General features: G+C 41.1%; 1 protein-coding gene across 3 annotated transcripts in view; it reads left to right on the top strand.

The window, feature by feature from the left end:
• Obi1 (ORC ubiquitin ligase 1) overlaps positions 1-17462 on the top strand; it is a 41064-nt gene extending 23602 nt beyond the window's left edge. For all 3 annotated transcript variants that reach the window (XM_034499156.2, XM_076930597.1, XM_076930598.1), the window contains one exon: positions 14685-17462. In XM_034499156.2, the coding sequence (XP_034355047.1) occupies positions 14685-16209 (1525 nt within the window). In that variant the 3' untranslated portion in view covers positions 16210-17462. The remainder of the gene's footprint in view (positions 1-14684) is intronic.
• The last annotated feature ends 387 nt before the right edge of the window (positions 17463-17849 follow it).

A 17849-nucleotide genomic window follows, 5' to 3' on the forward strand; every position in this document is an offset into this window, starting at 1 on the left:
CTTCTCTACCCACAGTATTTATTTTAGTTAATTTTCCATAACTGTGACCAAAAATACACGGCAGAAACAATTTAAGGATAAAAAGATTTACTTTGCTTTACAGTTTTGGAGATTGCAGCCTGTCAGTCAGAGTTGGAGAGGCTGAGTCCATGTCAGTGGGAATAGAGCAGTTCCTTGTTCACATGACATGGGGCAGGAAGAGGACAGCTAGACCGGAAGGAACCAGGGTGGATGCACCCTTCAAAGGCTCCCTCTAGGAACTTCCTGTCATAGCCAGGTCCACCTTTTAAAGGCTCTGTAGTCTTCACAGTATGTCACCATAGAGGCAACCAAGTATTTACAACATGAGCCTCTGGGGACATACATATCCAAGGTGTGACACTCTGACGGATGATAGTTTAATAGCTGCTGCTCATGCTATAATACAAAATGTGTTGATATCAACTTCAAAAGTCCCTACAGACTAAACAGTCTTAGCTCCTTAAAGATTCAGAGTTCTGAAACAAGATCTCTTAGTTGTGAGCTCTTGTAAAATCAAACTAAGTTTCATACTCCAACATAAAATGGAATAAACATTCCTTTCCAAATGGGAGGAACTGTAGAATAGCAAAGAAAGATTAGACCAGTAGTACAAACATTCGATCCAGGAGCTTAGCACACAGATACATGGTGACATCATCTGAGCCCACTGAGCTCTGGCCCTGTCACCTGTGGCCTGCCTGGCCGAGCTCCACTAAAGTTTTCTCATACCCATTCGGTTTTTTTGGCATCTCTAAAATCCTGAGATCTCCACTGCAAGTTGGACTTCACCTTAAAGCTTGGCTCACAGCATGCTCAAGAGCTTCCTGTACAGAATCCAGCCATATACACCACCAAGCCTCAAGTATGTTTTTTATGAAATCTGGGTACAAGTCTTCAGCTCTGTAACTCCTGTATTTTCTATGCCTGTAAACCATATGAACAGCACCGAGCCATTGCCAACTTAAGAAGTAGTATGGCCCCACTGCGTATGCAGCGGTCTCTGCCTGCATGGTTAAACCTGGAAAAGCGTTTCAGTAGGTGGCCTTAATCTGGCAGGAGGCCCCTTCAGCTTGCTGGTTTTAAATGAATTCTAAATGCTTCTGCAGTTTTACACCCTGGGACTTTCAATAGGAAGGGTAACACCTTTAATTATCTCTCTTATTGTCCCAGTGCAAAGCGTGCTTCTAATCTCAATAATTCTCTACAGCGTTAGAGAATTATTAGCATTCTCCATAATTCAGATCTTCAGATGTTGTATCTTTTCTTGCCAAACTACCTGGTTTTTAAAACTCTCCATTCTTTGCTCTTGGTTCTCACTATAAACTTGGCTAAAAGTAGTGACCGATAACTATTTATGTTTTTTTTTTATAAAGTGTGTGTGTGTGTGTGTGTGTATACCTGTACTTGTATGTGCAGATACTCACAGGGTCCAGGAGAGGGAACTAGATCCTGTGGAAGCAGTTAGAGACAGTTGTGAGCTGCCCAGTGTAGAAGCTGAAAACTGAACTCCCATCCTCTCCCAGAGCAATACATGCTCTTAACCACGGAGCCATCTCTCCAGCGTGTGCAGTAGCCATTTCACAGCCTGCATGCTGTGCTATTGAGAAATATTCTTTGACAAATGAATTAGACTATTAAGTCTCACTAAGTTTCCGCACATAGACAAAATGTAGATAAATTCTTTGTCAGAAGATTGTATGAGTGGCCCTGGTTTACTTGCTTCTATTCCTTGTTCCTATCTGAAGCTCCCCATGCAGTCTTTACTCTCAGTATTTCTATCAGCATTCTTAGTCTTCAGAATCCCCTCTGCAGTTACCCAGTATGTTCTTAGAGGCTTTGAAAGACTCTGCAATCCACATCTTCCCTCCAAACAGTTCTGCATTTCCCCACAAACCATTTCCAAAGGGCTAAGAACTAAATGATCTGGCTTACATGATTGTAGCAGTGGCCCCAATCTTGGTAATGACTTTCCATATTCTTTTCACATGCTGTGCTCCCAGTACCCAACAGAAATAATTAAAAAGAGGAGAGGCTTATATTTTTAGCTTACCATTTCAGAGGACTTTCAGCAGTTCAAATCTGGAAGACATGGGAGAAGTTTACCTGTGGCATCAGAACCTTGAAGCAGCCACTATTCAGGTGGCATGGCCCAGAAAACTGCTAGACCAGACAGAACCAGCGATAGTTATAACCTTCACAGTCCAAGCCTAGAAACCTGTATCCAGCCAGATGCTCCCCAACTTTCCCTGGAGTCCTCACTGAAAACATGAGCCAATGGGACATTCACAGTCAAACCACAACAGGCAGAAATTCGACCTGTCATCGGTTACGGCAAAGCAGCTGCTCTTGTCTTCAGCCTAGAGTCACCTCCCCCCTTGTACAAAATATGAAGACAGATGTATAACATTTTGGAAGTTGAGGAGCAAAGCATGCTGCTTAAGGGCTTAGCTCCAAAGACAGGCTACCTGATTTCAAATTTCTATGCTTCTACTCTTTCCCTGTGTTCTCTGCATAATTCATTTTCTGCTACACTAAGAAACTGTCTATAGTAAAGGATAAACCAAGTTACTTAAATGTCTTACCTTAAACTGCTCAGTATCTTCCAAAAAAGTAAATCCAGAGCCTGCCTAAGCTCTTCCATACCGACTCTTCCTTCTCCATCTCTTAGCTCGCTCTTTCCAGCTTTCCTGACATGTTTCCAGGACATGCAAGGCAGGCATCATCTGTGTAGAGTGCTCCTTTCTGATGTTTATGGAGCTGCCTCTATCAATCATCAGTCACTTTTCCTGGTCACATTGTTGAAAGCAGCCCCTGCCTTCATTGTTTCCTGCTCCCTTATCATTTCTGGAGTGGTCAAAGGAAAGGCTGGAATAAAACTCATACAGGGAAGTGCTCGAGTATGGTGGTTGTGAGCATGGGCTCCAGTGCTAGACTCCTTAGGACTGACACTGACTCTTCTTACAACTGCTGGCGGTTTCTCCGTCTTAGGTTTGGGCTTCTGTGAAATGGGGGCCAGTGGAACTTTCCTACCATAAAGGTTACACTCTGGGTTAAACAAATTAAACTTTTAAATGTACTTAGAACAGAGTCCATAGTTAAATCTTCAGCCAGTCCTACAGCATGGCCACTATAGTCTTCTCAGTCCTTGAACTTACCATGTCATTTAGTTATGTCTTTGTTGTCCGTCTCCCTCATTCTGAACTCTGAATTCAAGAGTAAGAACCTTACTAGCCTATCTCTCAGTCTCTCACAGCTGGAAAGCACCTGGTAAGTGTTGGTTATACAAACAAATTAACAAGGAGATGACACTAGACACATCAGTTAGCTTATTGATACTCTCAATTTATATAGATAAATTATATAGATAATTTATATAGATATATTATTGAGAGGATTGAAAGAACTAGTCTATATCTTGGAGTAACGTGTCTTAGTTGCTGTTTTATGGCTGTGAAGAGATACCATGACCAAGGTAGGTTATAATAAAACACATTTAATTGGGGACTTGCTTACAAGATTCTGGGGCATAGTCCTTGGCCTCACAAAGAAGAACATGGCAGGCATAGCCATGGAGCAGCTCTGAGAGCTCGCATCCTGTCTAGACAGGAGGCAGAGAAAACGGGGGCTGGGGTGGGCTTTTAGAATCTCCAAGCCCACCCCAGTGACACACCTCCTCCAACTAGACCACAGAGACTGGGAACAAAACCTTCAAATGTATGAACCTATTGGGGGCATTCTTCTTCAAACTACCACAGCTCTTAACAAAGAAGGGGAGAAGGTTGTTTGTATGTGTGTGGCTAGTCATCATATCCAGTCTACTTCATCATGTGCCTCTTGGGTCACTTGTGTTCTTCTTAGCGACTTTATTACTCATTGAGTTGCTGGGTTGTTGTTCTTGTTTTGTTTTTTAAGATTTCTCTGCATTCCAATTTCCCTAGGCAGAGGAATGCAATATTCTTGTGATGATTCTACTAGTCATTACTTTAGTAATCGGGCTGCGTCCTGATCAGCACACAACTATAATGATGACTTACTCTGACAGCCAAGGGCCACTTAGATGTGTCTCCAAATGCACTACTACTTAAAGTAAACTAAGTGTAATTGTAAGATCTTCACGTTTCACTGTGTACTTCAGAGTCTGTAAGAGGCTTAAGAGAGCAGGACATCAGAGACTGGCATTTTTGCAAATGAAGAGGCCAGGAATTTTTCTGAAGCTTTTTTTCCTAAAAGTATTTCAGAAATTGGAAGTTCAAGAGGGAACCAGAGAAGACATATTAGAGATACTTTTCTCCAGTCCTGGGTTCTTCTGTGTCTACATAAACTGGATTATCTTTCTCTGTCCTGACTCTAAGCTGTTTATCATTTGTAATTCACAAGTCTACTTACTTCTCCTAAAGGGACCCACATGCCAGTCCCCTTCTTAGTACTGTGGTCTGGTCTGGCTGACTTGGACTGCTCTCCCCTCTTGACCTAGTCCAGCTTTCTTTGTTTCTCCAGATTCTGCTCTGATAAACACAGTGATTCCTGGTGTTTGACCCCAGCCTGATCTAGTGACTGATTCTGTTCTGCCCTTTGGTTTTCCCAGAGGGGGAACTTGTAGGCTGTCAGGGGGAGCCTGATGATACCCTGGGGCCAGGCTGTGACAGCCACTTGTGCTCTAGCCCCTAGGCTGGGTGCCTGAGGGGCCCTTCTCTGGATATACAGCTAATTGGTGATAGACAGTTATTGCAGTTTTCTGTCAACTTGTCTTTATTGTATTGATAGGATACTTTAGGTGCTTGCAATGCTTGTTAACTAAGCTGTGTGGTTGTCAGAGATTATGAATGAATATTTGAGAGTAGGAACAATGGCTTCTACTTACCTTGTAGACCTTCCCCCTGAGCACATGTTAGTCCTCAGTGATTCATCTGAGTAATAATTACAGAGCAGCTGGATCACAGTTCTTTGTTTTATTTTGACTGTTCCTTATGCATGGAGAGAAGGGACAGAGAAAGGAAGGATTTAGCTCAAGTGAAAAGTACATATACAGATACTTGTCTGGGAGTTTTAGAATAATTCATTACTCAGCTGTAGTGTTTTCTACTCCTGAGTTTGTGTTGTGATTACTATGGAGATGTGCCTCTTTATACTTTTAGAAATGTAAAACAATAATAAAATAATATTTTCCCCATGGGTGATTAAGATCATCAATATCATGCAAATTTCAATGTCAGACCTTTGGTAAATTTTTCCCCCCAAATGACATCTACTCACATTAAAATGAATCTTATCTCACTGGTAGCATAGAGAGAATAGTGCTAGCCTGGAGGTGAGATTAGGGCTTAGAAAAGGTGATTCACTAGTTATAACTTTCAAACAAAGGGCTAAACACCAGGGGTCTGTCACCAGTGATACAGGGAAGGAAACAAGCTATCAAGAACACAGTATATGTTTTCCTTGTGACCCTAAGTGACCCTGTGTGGCTCAGGCCTTATGAGAGACTTGTCTTGAAAGGGATTAATGTGTCCCTGTTCACATATGTTGCCTAATACACAGGTCATTTCTACTGAGAATGGCAGGTTCCAACAGTATAACTACAAGTGCATGTTAATTTAGTAACCGCTAAAGAACTTCCTTTAAAATGGTGTTACTGCTGTTGTTTTAAAACCCTGTTCTCTATCTGAAAGATTCTACTTTGCGATTGTTTTGAGACAACGTCTCCCTGTGTCTCCCAGAGGGCTGAAACACTGGAGTCCTCCCTTGTTAGCTTCTGTGTAGGTGTTACAGGCAGCACCACCATGCCCAGCTTCTATCTTGCTTTTAAAACATTACTTTGGGGAAGTAGAAGGAAGAGGAGTTATTCCAGTGTTGTCTGTCTAAACCCCCTTGCCAACAAATATCCAGTAAATTGTGGTGCTGCACTTAATGACACCATCTATGGTAATTGTAGACATTAAATGTTTCTTTTAATTTCTCTTGGTAAGTTATAGACAAAAGCGTATTTTCTTTTTATGTATTATTCTTTGGGTGGTGAGTGACGTGCTAAGGAAGAGAAGTTGGTTGTCTTGGGTTTTTAGAAGACATACTTCCTGTTCCCCTCAATCCACCTCAGTATACGACAACTTTTTTTTTTTTAATGGAAATAAGATGTGATAAAGATTGCCATAGACAATTCTTTTTTGGTTGTAAATTCTCTACAAATTTATGTACCTAAGTGCTTACTTTTAAAAAGAGAAAAAATTTTGAGGAAGCATTTTTAGGAATATGTCTCAGCAACATGTAGCCAGCTGGGAGTGGGTGTGGCTTGGTGATGAGTTTGCCTGTGTGCATAGGACACTCAGTCTCTAAGCCCAACACTGCGCTGGGGCATTGTAGAATCACTGTTCTTTGTAGTGCATAGATAGAATACTTCTGCATCCTGCCAAAAAAATACCCAGGGATGAAATAGACATAGAAAATGGACTGTCAAGTCCAGAGGAGGCAGGCGAGAAAAGAATCACACTGAGACAGCTAAATCTTCCCTGCCCCCAAGTATAATTTTGAGTTCCATTTCTCTTTACCTGAAATGCCCTCAGCATTGGACCCACTGTGTGTGTGTACAAGGCAGGACCCCAAGCTAAGCTTCCTGGGATTCCCATTCCCGTCAGACTCAGATTCCTGACAGGTTCATATTGCAGGCTACTCAATGATGTTATGTTCAATCAAAAAAAAACTGAAAGTCAGGGGATTTCCTAATGGGTAGACTTCGTATACTGAAGTATTGAGTATACAAAAAATACAGAAAACAAGGAAAGAAAAATACAACAAAGAAAATACTTCTGCCAGAATGCCTCTATCCCAGCATTTAAGAGGCTGAAAGGGGTGGAAAAATTGTGAGTTTAAGGTCAGTCTCAGAAACATAAGGGAGCCCCTATCTCAAAAACAAAACAAACCTTGCACATGTTGCTGCATGCACAGGCAACTCTGTGATAAAAAATAATCAAAGAAAGATTACTCTTCTCTTTTTAAAACATTATTATTTTATGTATTTGGATGTTTTGCTTGCCTGAATGTCTATGTACCACATCTATGTAGTGTCCTCAGAGGCCTGAATGAGAGTAGGATCCTGTGGGACTAGAGGGATAGGTGGGTGTGAGCCAGCAAGTGTGAGGGTCAGGAACCAAGCTCTAGTCCTGTGGAAGAGCAGCAAGTGCTCATAGCCTCTGACTCATCTCTTCAGTGCCTAGGGCATTCTTTGATAGGGTAATTGTAATAAGTTTCTGAGTCATGTATCAACTAGTTTAATTCAGGTAGCCTTTATTCTGCATAGTGGTTCATAAAATGAGTAGATAAGCTGTCTTAATAATCACTGGGGAAATTCACTGTTGCCTTATGGAACTTAATATTTTGTCAAAACATTATGTTACTATCAGCATAAATGCATATGGGCATGAAATGGTAAAACTAATATTTAGTATATTTTATGCTGGTATGAGATTTGCCTTTTGGCAATCTGTGGGGCTTTTTTTTTGTTAATGATTGGTGTGAAAGGACCTAGCCAGTTGTAAGCAGTACTGCCCCCTAGGTAATTTGTTCTAGGTTATATAAGAAAGCAGGCTGAACAAGCCATGGTGGACAGTCCCTTAAAGTAGTGTTCCTCCTTGGTCTATGCTTCACTTCCTGCCCTGACTTCCCTCAGTGATGGAATGTGATGACAAGTGTTTCAAACTGTGCTAAATAGATACTGGTGTACTAAGTATTCCTCTCACCACTTTTGTGTCCATATACTTTTACGCTGATAGTGAGATGGAATGTCTGGACAAAACAGTTAAGATCCATAGGCCAGTCGTGAATGTCCCCAGTGATTACTAAGACAGGTGGCGTACTCGTTTTATGACCACTATAGTATAAGCCAAATCAATCCTCTCTGTGTTGCTTTTGGTCATGCTGTTTATTGCAGCAATAGAAAGAAAGCTAGGACAGTGAGCTAGCCTCTTTGATACTTTGATACCTTATCACAATTCTCTCTCTGCATAAACTTCCACCCTTCAATCCTCTCTGCTCTTAGTGTAATGACGTCCACATGCTCTAATGTCAAAGTTTTCTTCTCCGCTCTTGTCATTTATTCTAGATTGTTTTCATCCCCTTCTCCTCAGTGACTGCCCTCATGTCTGTGGTAAGTTTAACTCTGGTAAGCTTTCTGGTACACCTAGAGTCAGTTCAGCAGTCAAGCAGTGTGACATTCTAACAGTCAGCTATTGCTTTCTTAACTACATTTCTATTGGACTTTGGTTTTCCTTCCAGCATTAATTCTGCACCTTTATTTTTTATTGCTCTGTTCTGTCTTCCATTTGTCTGCCTCTCTGAAATGTCATGTGAGGATTCGGTGGGAGACAGGGAGGCAGCATAACAAGTTTGCTGTCAGTGTGCTTGCTACGTAGCAGGCTACGCAGTGCTCACTGATGGGCTTTGGAAGAGGTGGCCTGGTTGGACACTAATTGTGGTACCTGTCTTTAATTGTATATATTGTATGTGAACTGAAAAGCTACAAGTGGGAGGTTCTATGAAGTTACTCACAGTTAATATGGTGCAATACGGAAATTTAGACCACGTAGTTAGAAGACTACTTTTATTTAACTAAACGAGGGCATTGCATACATATTGGAGCTGCAATATCAGTACTGAAAATTTTTTTAATATCTGATTTTATTTAGGATACATTTATAGCAATAGAAAAATAATGATTTTGTAGATTTCAGTGTGTCATCTTTTTATGACTCATGGATTTCGAAATGGTAAAAGTAAAAACTATATATTTGTCTACTTATATGGAGTAAGATAGTACCCACCTATACAGAAATCTTAAAATAGGGGGAAAAAATCTATCACTAGTGCACATGCTACGTAGGAAGAGGGTTCAATGTTAGCATAATGATCTCCAGTGTTGAACAGCCAGGATACACTGCCAGAAATACGTACAAGAGTGATAAAGGAAATACTAAAATCAGAAAAAAACAACAGCAAAAAAAGGGCGGGCAGGGACGAAAGATTGCAATAAACATATGGTCATAACCCCAAAGAGAAGACTAACTGGCTACAGAGACAGCCAGTTCGGCATAGCTTCCCTGCTATCTCAGGAGAGTTTGATTTCTTTTTCTTTTCTTTTATTCTTTTTTTTTTTTTTTTTTTTTTTTTTCAAATTTACCTGTGTTTTGTCTGAGTGAGTATTATGGTGTGAGGGTATAGCATGTGGTCCATGTGTGGCAGTGAGAGAACTTCCTGGAATCAGTTCTCTCTATCCACTGTGAGTTTTTAAGATTGAACTCAGGTCATCATCTGGCATGGCAGTAAGCACCTTTACCCTCCTGCCAGCCCAGAGAGACTTACCTAACCAGATTTGTAACTGAAGGTAAAAGTCCTTAATACAGCAAGTCCTTAACATCTTTCTCTGCAAGTTGACAAAAGGAGTCCCACCAGGGAACAGGCTGTTGGAAATCTTGTCGATTTAACCTGAAGACACCTTTCTCCAAACACTCTCTGCTCTTCCTTTTTGCTCTGCTGTTGTGGTGTGGCCTCAGTAAAGTTCAACTCCAAAGGCATGGGCTCCTTCTTATGCCGAGACCCCTGGTCACAGGGGCTGAGGACTCCTCTTATGCTCACCATCATGCTTTTATTAACTAGATGGTAAGGCAGCAACTTTACCAGAGGTAAGAGGACTTTTCAGAGCTTTACAAAGACATTTAGCAACACAGTAGAGCTATCTGTAGAAGACTGGACATTTCAGTATCAAATTGTAATGAACCCTTTAAGGGAGCATCATGAGACCCTGCTGTCCACTGACAGGGCAACATTTGTGCTCTTCTTGAGGTATTTGGAATTAGTTGGGCACTGACTCTGGGCTCTCTATTATTTGGACCCTTTTTCCAGAGTCATATGGATAAAAAAAAAAAAAAAAAAAAAAAAAAAAAAAATCCTGAAATAGACTTTGATGTGCCTGTGTTAATGCTTAATAGCACTGAGATTTGTCGGATAGGCCAGACCACAAAAGCCAGTCCAGACTCAGAGTGCTTTCATTCCTTTCTGTTATGTTACCTCAGTAGTAGGTAAGGAAAAATAGGAAGTCGGAGACGCTCCTGCATGATGATGCCCGGGCTGCAACCCTAGCCTGAGGACTGAATGGCCTATACATTTGAGGATGCAAATGGGATGCCTTGTTTCTCATGAATGGCATGCTCAGGGTGGCTCAGCAGGTAAAGACATCTACCTGAGTCTGAGGCAGCAGCAACCACGTGGATAGAGAGAACTGACTCCGACAGTCATCCTGTGACTCCCACATCCATGCTGTGGTGGGAGTGCACATACACTCACACATGCAGATGCACACACAAAATAAACAAGACTGTGAATTTAGATATCTTTAGAAAGAATGCCTGTCTGCAGGTTTTGGTAACCTTGCCTCCCCTGTGCTTGCGGTGTTTAGTCCTATAATTGGGGCTGACAGTGAGACACTGAAATTCAGAACTGAGTTCAGAACTCAAATACTAGGTTCTAATAATGATTCTTGCTTTCTTCTGGCCTCTTTGAAACATTTTGTTTCTTTTCTGTGAAAACCTATTTGGGGAAACTGGTCTTATGTACTGCGTGTCTTTAGAGATGTTCTTACTGTAGTTGTCATGTCTGCTGTAAGATAGCATCTTCCATATGTAACAGGAAGGATGCACAGTCTCAGCAGTATGGTCGCCTAAACAAGACTTAAGAGATGGACACCACCAATCAACATGCCGGCATGAAGGAGGGATTCTCCCAGGACTCCACCTCTAGAAGAGTAAGAACTACAGACAACTGAAGGCTGCTGGCCAAGGGAATGAGTCCTCCCAGGGACACGCCCTGCTAGGTTAACTAATCCCAAGAGGTTAGCCTAAACACATGAGAATGTTGAATGATTTCAAAAGGCTGGATGTATAAACGTACACACACATATAAATAATGATCCAAGGATTGGGAGGAGGTGAGAGAACAGGAGGGACGAATGACGGAAATACTTGTATATGACATTCTAAATAAATAATTTTAAAAGGGAAAATAAATGTTCAGAAGTCAAATTACTAAGACTTCCATTCCTTTGTGTTTCATTTCTTTGTATTTTAGAAGGGCCGGGAATAAGCTTTTGCCTCTGTGTCCTTTTCTCTCATCCAGAGCGTATATTTCAGTCAACATTGGCAGGCTCAAAATCCTGTAAGCATCTCTAGATTCTGGCAAATGTATTTCCAATATCAGCTCCCAAACTGTTCACAGTGTTTCTCTAGCATAATGAAGCCTTTGGCCATCACTGCTACTTTGAAAATCAAAGCTTTTTGGTCTCTAATGGAATGTTTATAAAAATGCACCATTTTGAAATTGCTCAGGAAAAGGAAGTAATGTTAAATGATACTTAGAAGTCCCTCTGGCTTGCCTTGGCATTGCTTCCTTTAATGTTATGTACTCTGGAAATATCTGGAATTAGTAGGAATAAAAGAGTATTAAAATCAAAGATAAATAAGCTCTTGTGTTTATTGTCTTATTTCTTGAAAGTATGCCATTATATGTGTATACTTGGTTGTTTTTTCTATATGATAACTTACTTACCTTTTGCCAAATTTAATAGAAGTGTCTTGGATCACTAAAACTTACCTGACCTGGGTCAAAAATTCAGTCTTTTCCTCAGGTGAAAAGGAAAGCTTTCTGGATGGAGCTGTAAGGACATCAAGCCTGTAATTAGACAGCTGTGCTGTATAAAGTCTGCAATAAAAAAGCTACGTTTCGTGTTGTAAATCAAAAAGGAAATCACATGTATGCAATGTGTTTGACTTAATAATGAAATGACTATCATACTTACACATAACAGGACAGAGGACGTAGCTTGTTCATCCTGTAGTGTCGGCTCTACCTTAATGAATGGACTAATGTAGCTTAAAGTAGGAGGCTTATATTTATATGAAATGTTCAACAAGGGACTGCTGTGTATCAGGAATGATTCTAACTGTGTAGCAGTGAATGCAGACCCCGAGGCCCCCTACCCTCCTGGCATATGACTATAATAGAGGAGCCAGAAGACAAACTAGTTCCCATGGATTTGACTATTTCTGTCAATGTGCTCATTAGCATGGTTAAAAAACGTCCCATCACTAGGTATTATAAATTTGTGTGAAGTATTAAAATGGAGTGTTGGGGTTCTCAAATCACTGACCTATCAGAAAATAACCTAACTGTTTTAATGAGTTGTGCTTTGCTTGTCCAATTTCATATATTGTCTGATGCAGGCGTCCGTTAGTTCCCATGGCACTTCAGCTTTTCTCTCTGAAATGATAGAAGATTATGACTAGGGGAATATCAGTAGAAACTTTGCTACATTAAAAAAAAAAAAAAAAAAAAAAAAAAAAAAAAAAAAAACCTTATCATTAGGTGAGGCCCAGGGAGGTGGCTCGGTGAGCAAGAGCTCTGCACAAGCGTGAGGGTCTAGGGAAGGACTCCTGGCACATGTAAAAAGCTCTGGCTGGGCACAGATACTGCTGTTGGAAGATAGGAGGACCATGGGAGCCTCAGTCTATCCAGAATACAGCATACTAAGTTCAGCTGAGAGACCCTATCTCAAGCAGTAAGGAAGAAATCGAGAGAGGACACTCAATTGTCATTCTTTGTCCTCTGCACAGCACACATACATGTCTACAACACAGACGCACATGCACATGCATGCATGCACACACAATTTGGTAGCCTCTGATATGCTGTCTGGTACATTAATTGATTTTTAAACCATGTGGTCCTTTTTTATATGAACATATCTGTGTTACAAAGTCTGTACCTTAGAAAATAGATCTCTGTGAGTAAATGCAAGGCTGTCACTTTCACTCTTTGCATTAAATAAACATGCTACATAGTTTTTCCATTAAAACATGCAGGTTACTTGATTATGCCAGAGTGGTTTCAATCAGGAACTCACAAATATGTTTGCAGAATGCGCTCTGATCTTTGTCCACCTTTCCAGAGTTCTCTTCCAGAGCTGTGGCTTTGCTGTGAACTAGATTTAGAAGCCAAATATTGTTTAACAAAGAAAAACTCTGACACTGCTTAACCAAATTTTTGTAGTAGCAAACTTTGTCTTAAGATGAAGAGGTTTGTCCCTGTAGTTTTTGGTTTTCTTATGTCTCTTGTTTTTGTCTTGCAGTTCAGAAGCTGAAGGCAGTGTGCTTTGGGACTTGAGTTAATTGCAGTGAGGAGATCAATATTGAGCAGTTGTATCTTTTAGAGCCCTTTCTACCCTGAGATGTGATGATTCTATATTTACCTTTGCTCTTGCCTTTTTCTGTCGGAAGCAAGAGAGCAGAGATCATATGAGTGCTATGCTGGAGAGACACTGGGCCAGGGGTTGAGGAGGTGACAGCATTGAATGTCTGTCTAGAACATACGGTTGACTGTACAAGGTACAGTTGCTGATGGCTTCTTGTACTCTTTCATATGGTTTACTGCCGATACATGTTCTTAGTTTTAATTGTTTTTGTAATTAAGAAAGGGAAGAAAAAGAATAGTTTTTAAAGCATACCTTCTCAAATACCTTTCTGACCACAGACAGCTCTCAAATTCTTAGCTCTCAGTTAGTATGGAAGTTATCAAGAAAACAACCAAGGCTCTAAAGGAGTTTTAGAAAGTACAGGAGTTTTTCATGGTATCCTATGAAAACAGCTTCCTGTAAGCATTCTCACTCCTTATCAGATAGAGCTAATGAGCTGGGACAGTGTTAATAAACCTGTGCTCCAGCCCCAGATGCACCCCACCTGTACTACTAGCTGCTCAAAAATTGTTTTCTCCACCGAACGCAGTACCCATTCCTGACAAAATAATGGAAAACAGATAGTACCAGGTAACGAGCATATTTCTGATGTTCTTTCTAGTCACTCTCAAATATACCCCTTCAGAAAGTATAAAAATGGTTTTATGTGTAGTATGTTGGAACCACAAGCACTGACTTCGTATTTCAAAGTTGGAAGAAATGAGATTGATGTCCCACACAGTTGTAAAATGCAGAAAATAGGAGAGCTGGAATGAATTAAAGCCCAGTGTTGAGAAAGGCCAAGAGAAAGCTTCATATCTGCAGTGACTGTAATTGAAAGGGTCCAAATAAGTATTTAAAACCTCCCCTCCTGAGACGTCTGGATTTCTGAATTTCAAATTGACATTTTATGTTTGACAAGGTGACATTGTATAAGAAATGTATTGTAAAACACTGCTGTGCGATAGGAAAATGATTGAATGTAAATATTTCAAGATGTGGACCACTGTTCAAATGTTATCATAAATCTTTGCCATTGTTTTAGGGGATAAGTCTTCATGCATATGTGAGCTGGATTGATAGCTAGCTCTGGGAAAGGAAAGCATCAGTGGGTCTCTGCCTTTGTCTCAAACATTAGTCTGACTTTACTACTAAAATGTCTTATTAGATTTTGTGCTATTATGTGCTTATTATTACTCATTATTACATGTAATCATTTTTTGAAGGTTCTACACCAGGATTGCTTTTGTTCTACTCAGGAAAAGGAAAGGAAGTGTTCCAAAATCTCACTTAGAGAATCAAAACTGTCGCTGTTATGTGGGTGGGAACAGTTTACACTTCAGTTTTATAAAGAAAACAGCCTGAGCCATATCATTAACAATCCTTCCATTCTTTCCAGGTTTGGAAGGTTTACAGTTGCTGCTCTTCAGTCCAAAGTAGAACAGTATGAACGTGAAACCAACCGCCTCAAGAAAGCTCTAGAACGAAGCGATAAATATATAGAGGAACTAGAGTCTCAAGTAGCACACCTGAAACACTCAGAGGAGGCGAAAGAAGACATGGATGCCCTTTGCCAGAGGGCACCTTCTGCAGATAGCAAGGGGCCCGACAGCATCGATGAGGTCCTACCATCAAAGAATCAGAGTGACGGTGCCAGGCAGCAGGCCAGTTCTGCTTCTCACCTGGCCACACCTTCTAGCAGCAGACTAACTGACACCAGTTCCGTCAGACAGGAGAGCACCAGCAGGACTGAACCAAACTGTCCCCAAAACAAAGACCGATACCCCAAGCCCACAGAGCCACGGCTGGGTGCGAGAGAAACTCCGATGAACACTTATTTGGACAGAGAGTGGAGCAGCAAGCCCAGCGACTGTGCCCCTTACAAAGAGGAAGAGCTTTACGGGCTCCCGGCTTCCTGCACACCCTTGTCACTTAGCTGCCTTCAGCTGAACACTCCAGAAAACAGAGAGAACCCTGTGACCAAAGCAGGGAGTTCCACAAAGCATGCAAACCATCTCAGAAAACTGGTATTTGATGATTTCTGTGATTCCTCAAATGCCTGTAATAACAATTCTTCAGAGGATGATAGGAGGGAAAATGAAAAAAAATCAGACTGTTTTGCTTCCTCAAAGACAGGATTTTGGGATTGTTGCTCCACAAGCTATGCCCAGAGCTTGGAGTTTGATAGTTCAGAGGGGAATACAATAGCAAATTCTGTTGGGGAAATACCTTCAAAATTGAGTGAGAAGTCAGGAGCATGCTTGTCCAAGAGACTAAGCTGTATCCGTTCCCTTGAAATGAACAGAACAAGAACGTCCAGTGAGGCGTCCATGGACGCTGCTTATCTTGACAAAATCTCTGAGCTGGACTCGATGATGTCAGAGTCTGACAACAGCAAGAGCCCCTGTAATAACGGTTTTAAATCGGTGGAGTTGGAGGGGTCCTCAAAGTCGCCTCCAGGCAGGGAGTTTCTTGAGGAACCTGACAAGTTACAAGAAGGAACTAAACTGAGTCTTTCCAAACATGCTCTCACAGCTGACGGGTTAGAGAGTGGGAATGAATGGAAACCCACCTCCTTTTTTCTCCTTTCTCCAGCTGACCATGAGATGAGTGAAGATTTTTCTCTCCACTCCACTTCTCATTCAGGAACCAGTGAAGTCAAATCCCAAAACTGTTTGTTCCAGCCCGAGTTTTCCCAGGGCGTTCTGTTAAGCGGTTCCCAAGGATTATTTGAGGATCGGAGGTTTGGATCGTCTTTATTTAAGATGTCCTCAGAGATGCAGAGCCTTCACAGCCCACTTCAGTCTCCGTGGTCTGCTGCCTTTGTACCTGAGAAGAGGAGTAAGAATGTGAACCAATCAACAAAGAGAAAGATACAGAGCAGCCTTTCCAATGCCAGCCCGTCCAAAGCAACTAAAAGTTGACTCACCAGGGAGGTTGCCTTGCAAGGGGTGGGGGTGTTTTCAATGTTACTGTAGTCACTTCTCGAAGGTTCTCTACAATCCTGAACTGATAATCTTCAGTCAAGTGTCAAGTCAGAATGGTGGGTTTGCCTGTCTCCAAGGTACTTGATCTTGAAGAAACTTTCATCTGTCACTTTCATTTGGTCATCTTTTAACCAGAGAGGTTAGGGGAAGGTCTGATTTGTCTCTGTATTGTTTGTTCTGCTTTTAATGAATGTTATTTGTATGTGGATTGGCTCCATGGCTGTTTTTTCAGATCTGACTTGTTAGATATGGTGGCCTGTTAAGACTCAACTGCCTTCAGAACTTGTGTTTCTTAGAACATTTGGTATGGTCAGTTCTGTTCTTTAAAGCTTTTCCTAGAATGGAAATTTGTATGCCTCTTTTTATTTATGTTTAATGATGGCCTAACTATTATTACCAAGGCCATGCTGGAGAAATGGCACTCCAACCTTAGAAAATTCGCTGATTTTTGTTTTTAGGTTTTATATAGATGTTTACAATTTGTTACGTTGTGTTCTGTCTATTTTGCGTGTGTGTGTGTGTGTGTGTGTGTGTGTGTGTGTGTGCGCGCGCGTGCGCGCGAACTACTATGAAAGAACACATTGTTTGTATGAAAATACTATTTCAGGTCGTTCATAGTTCATATTTGCCTATCTTTGAGCGTATGTGTGTGTGGAAGTGTGAAGTTGGAATTGTTAGAATCATTATGTATGGAAGGCAGGCACAGATCAGCTGGGTTTGCAGCAACTTCCACATCCTAGCTTTTTTTCCTAATGTGTAGGTAGAAAGGCAGTCTGTTAGGTGTTTGATCTGTTGTGTCACAGGGAGCCTTTGTGTAATAAAGTTCTGTTTGCATGTTACTGCTCACTGTGGCGGCTGGAAGCATGGGAGCCTTTTCACTGCTCCGTTCTGCAACCAGAGAGAAGACAGCCTCCTATTGGCTAGTGAATATCTATTATGTAGGACAGTTTTTTAAATGAAAAGTAACAGGTGTGAGTGGGACAATGCGAGAGCAAAGCACAACTGTTAGTGTAGACTTTAAAAATATGTCATTTTAAACATGTTCGGTGTGCCAGCCTAGGCTATAAAAATGTCTGTATGCTAGTAACTTGCTTATCTAATGTACGCTGAACATTTTACGTGTATTGTCTTACCTTAACCCTGCATGCTTTTTTATGTGACTTAAATAAAGGATGCCATATGCACTGCAAGCGTTTGATGTCATTGTGGATAATGAGTTAGCCTCTAAAGACCCTGAATCCTATTTTCATTTCATGTTACAATACAGCCATTGACCAACCATGGATGTAAGGTGAGCTGCACATGTTTTGTTTATAGTGCAGAGACGGACAGGGCCTAGGACCTTGTGGACACGAGGCCAGTGCTCTAGTCCAGCAGCAGCTGCATCAACAACCTGCAGCTATTTTTGAAAGGTCTTAGAGGGAAAAAATGTAATATTATCACTATATTTTAGTAAAAAAAAAAAAATACTTCATACCACACCAAAAACAAGATATAAAATTCAAATTGTGTTTTTAAATAAAGTCTTATTAGAACACAGCTACACTCTTTGTCTGTGCTTCTGACAAGAACAGGAG

Source organism: Arvicanthis niloticus, chromosome 3, assembly GCF_011762505.2.
Source record: "Arvicanthis niloticus isolate mArvNil1 chromosome 3, mArvNil1.pat.X, whole genome shotgun sequence".
NCBI lineage: Eukaryota > Metazoa > Chordata > Mammalia > Rodentia > Muridae > Arvicanthis > Arvicanthis niloticus.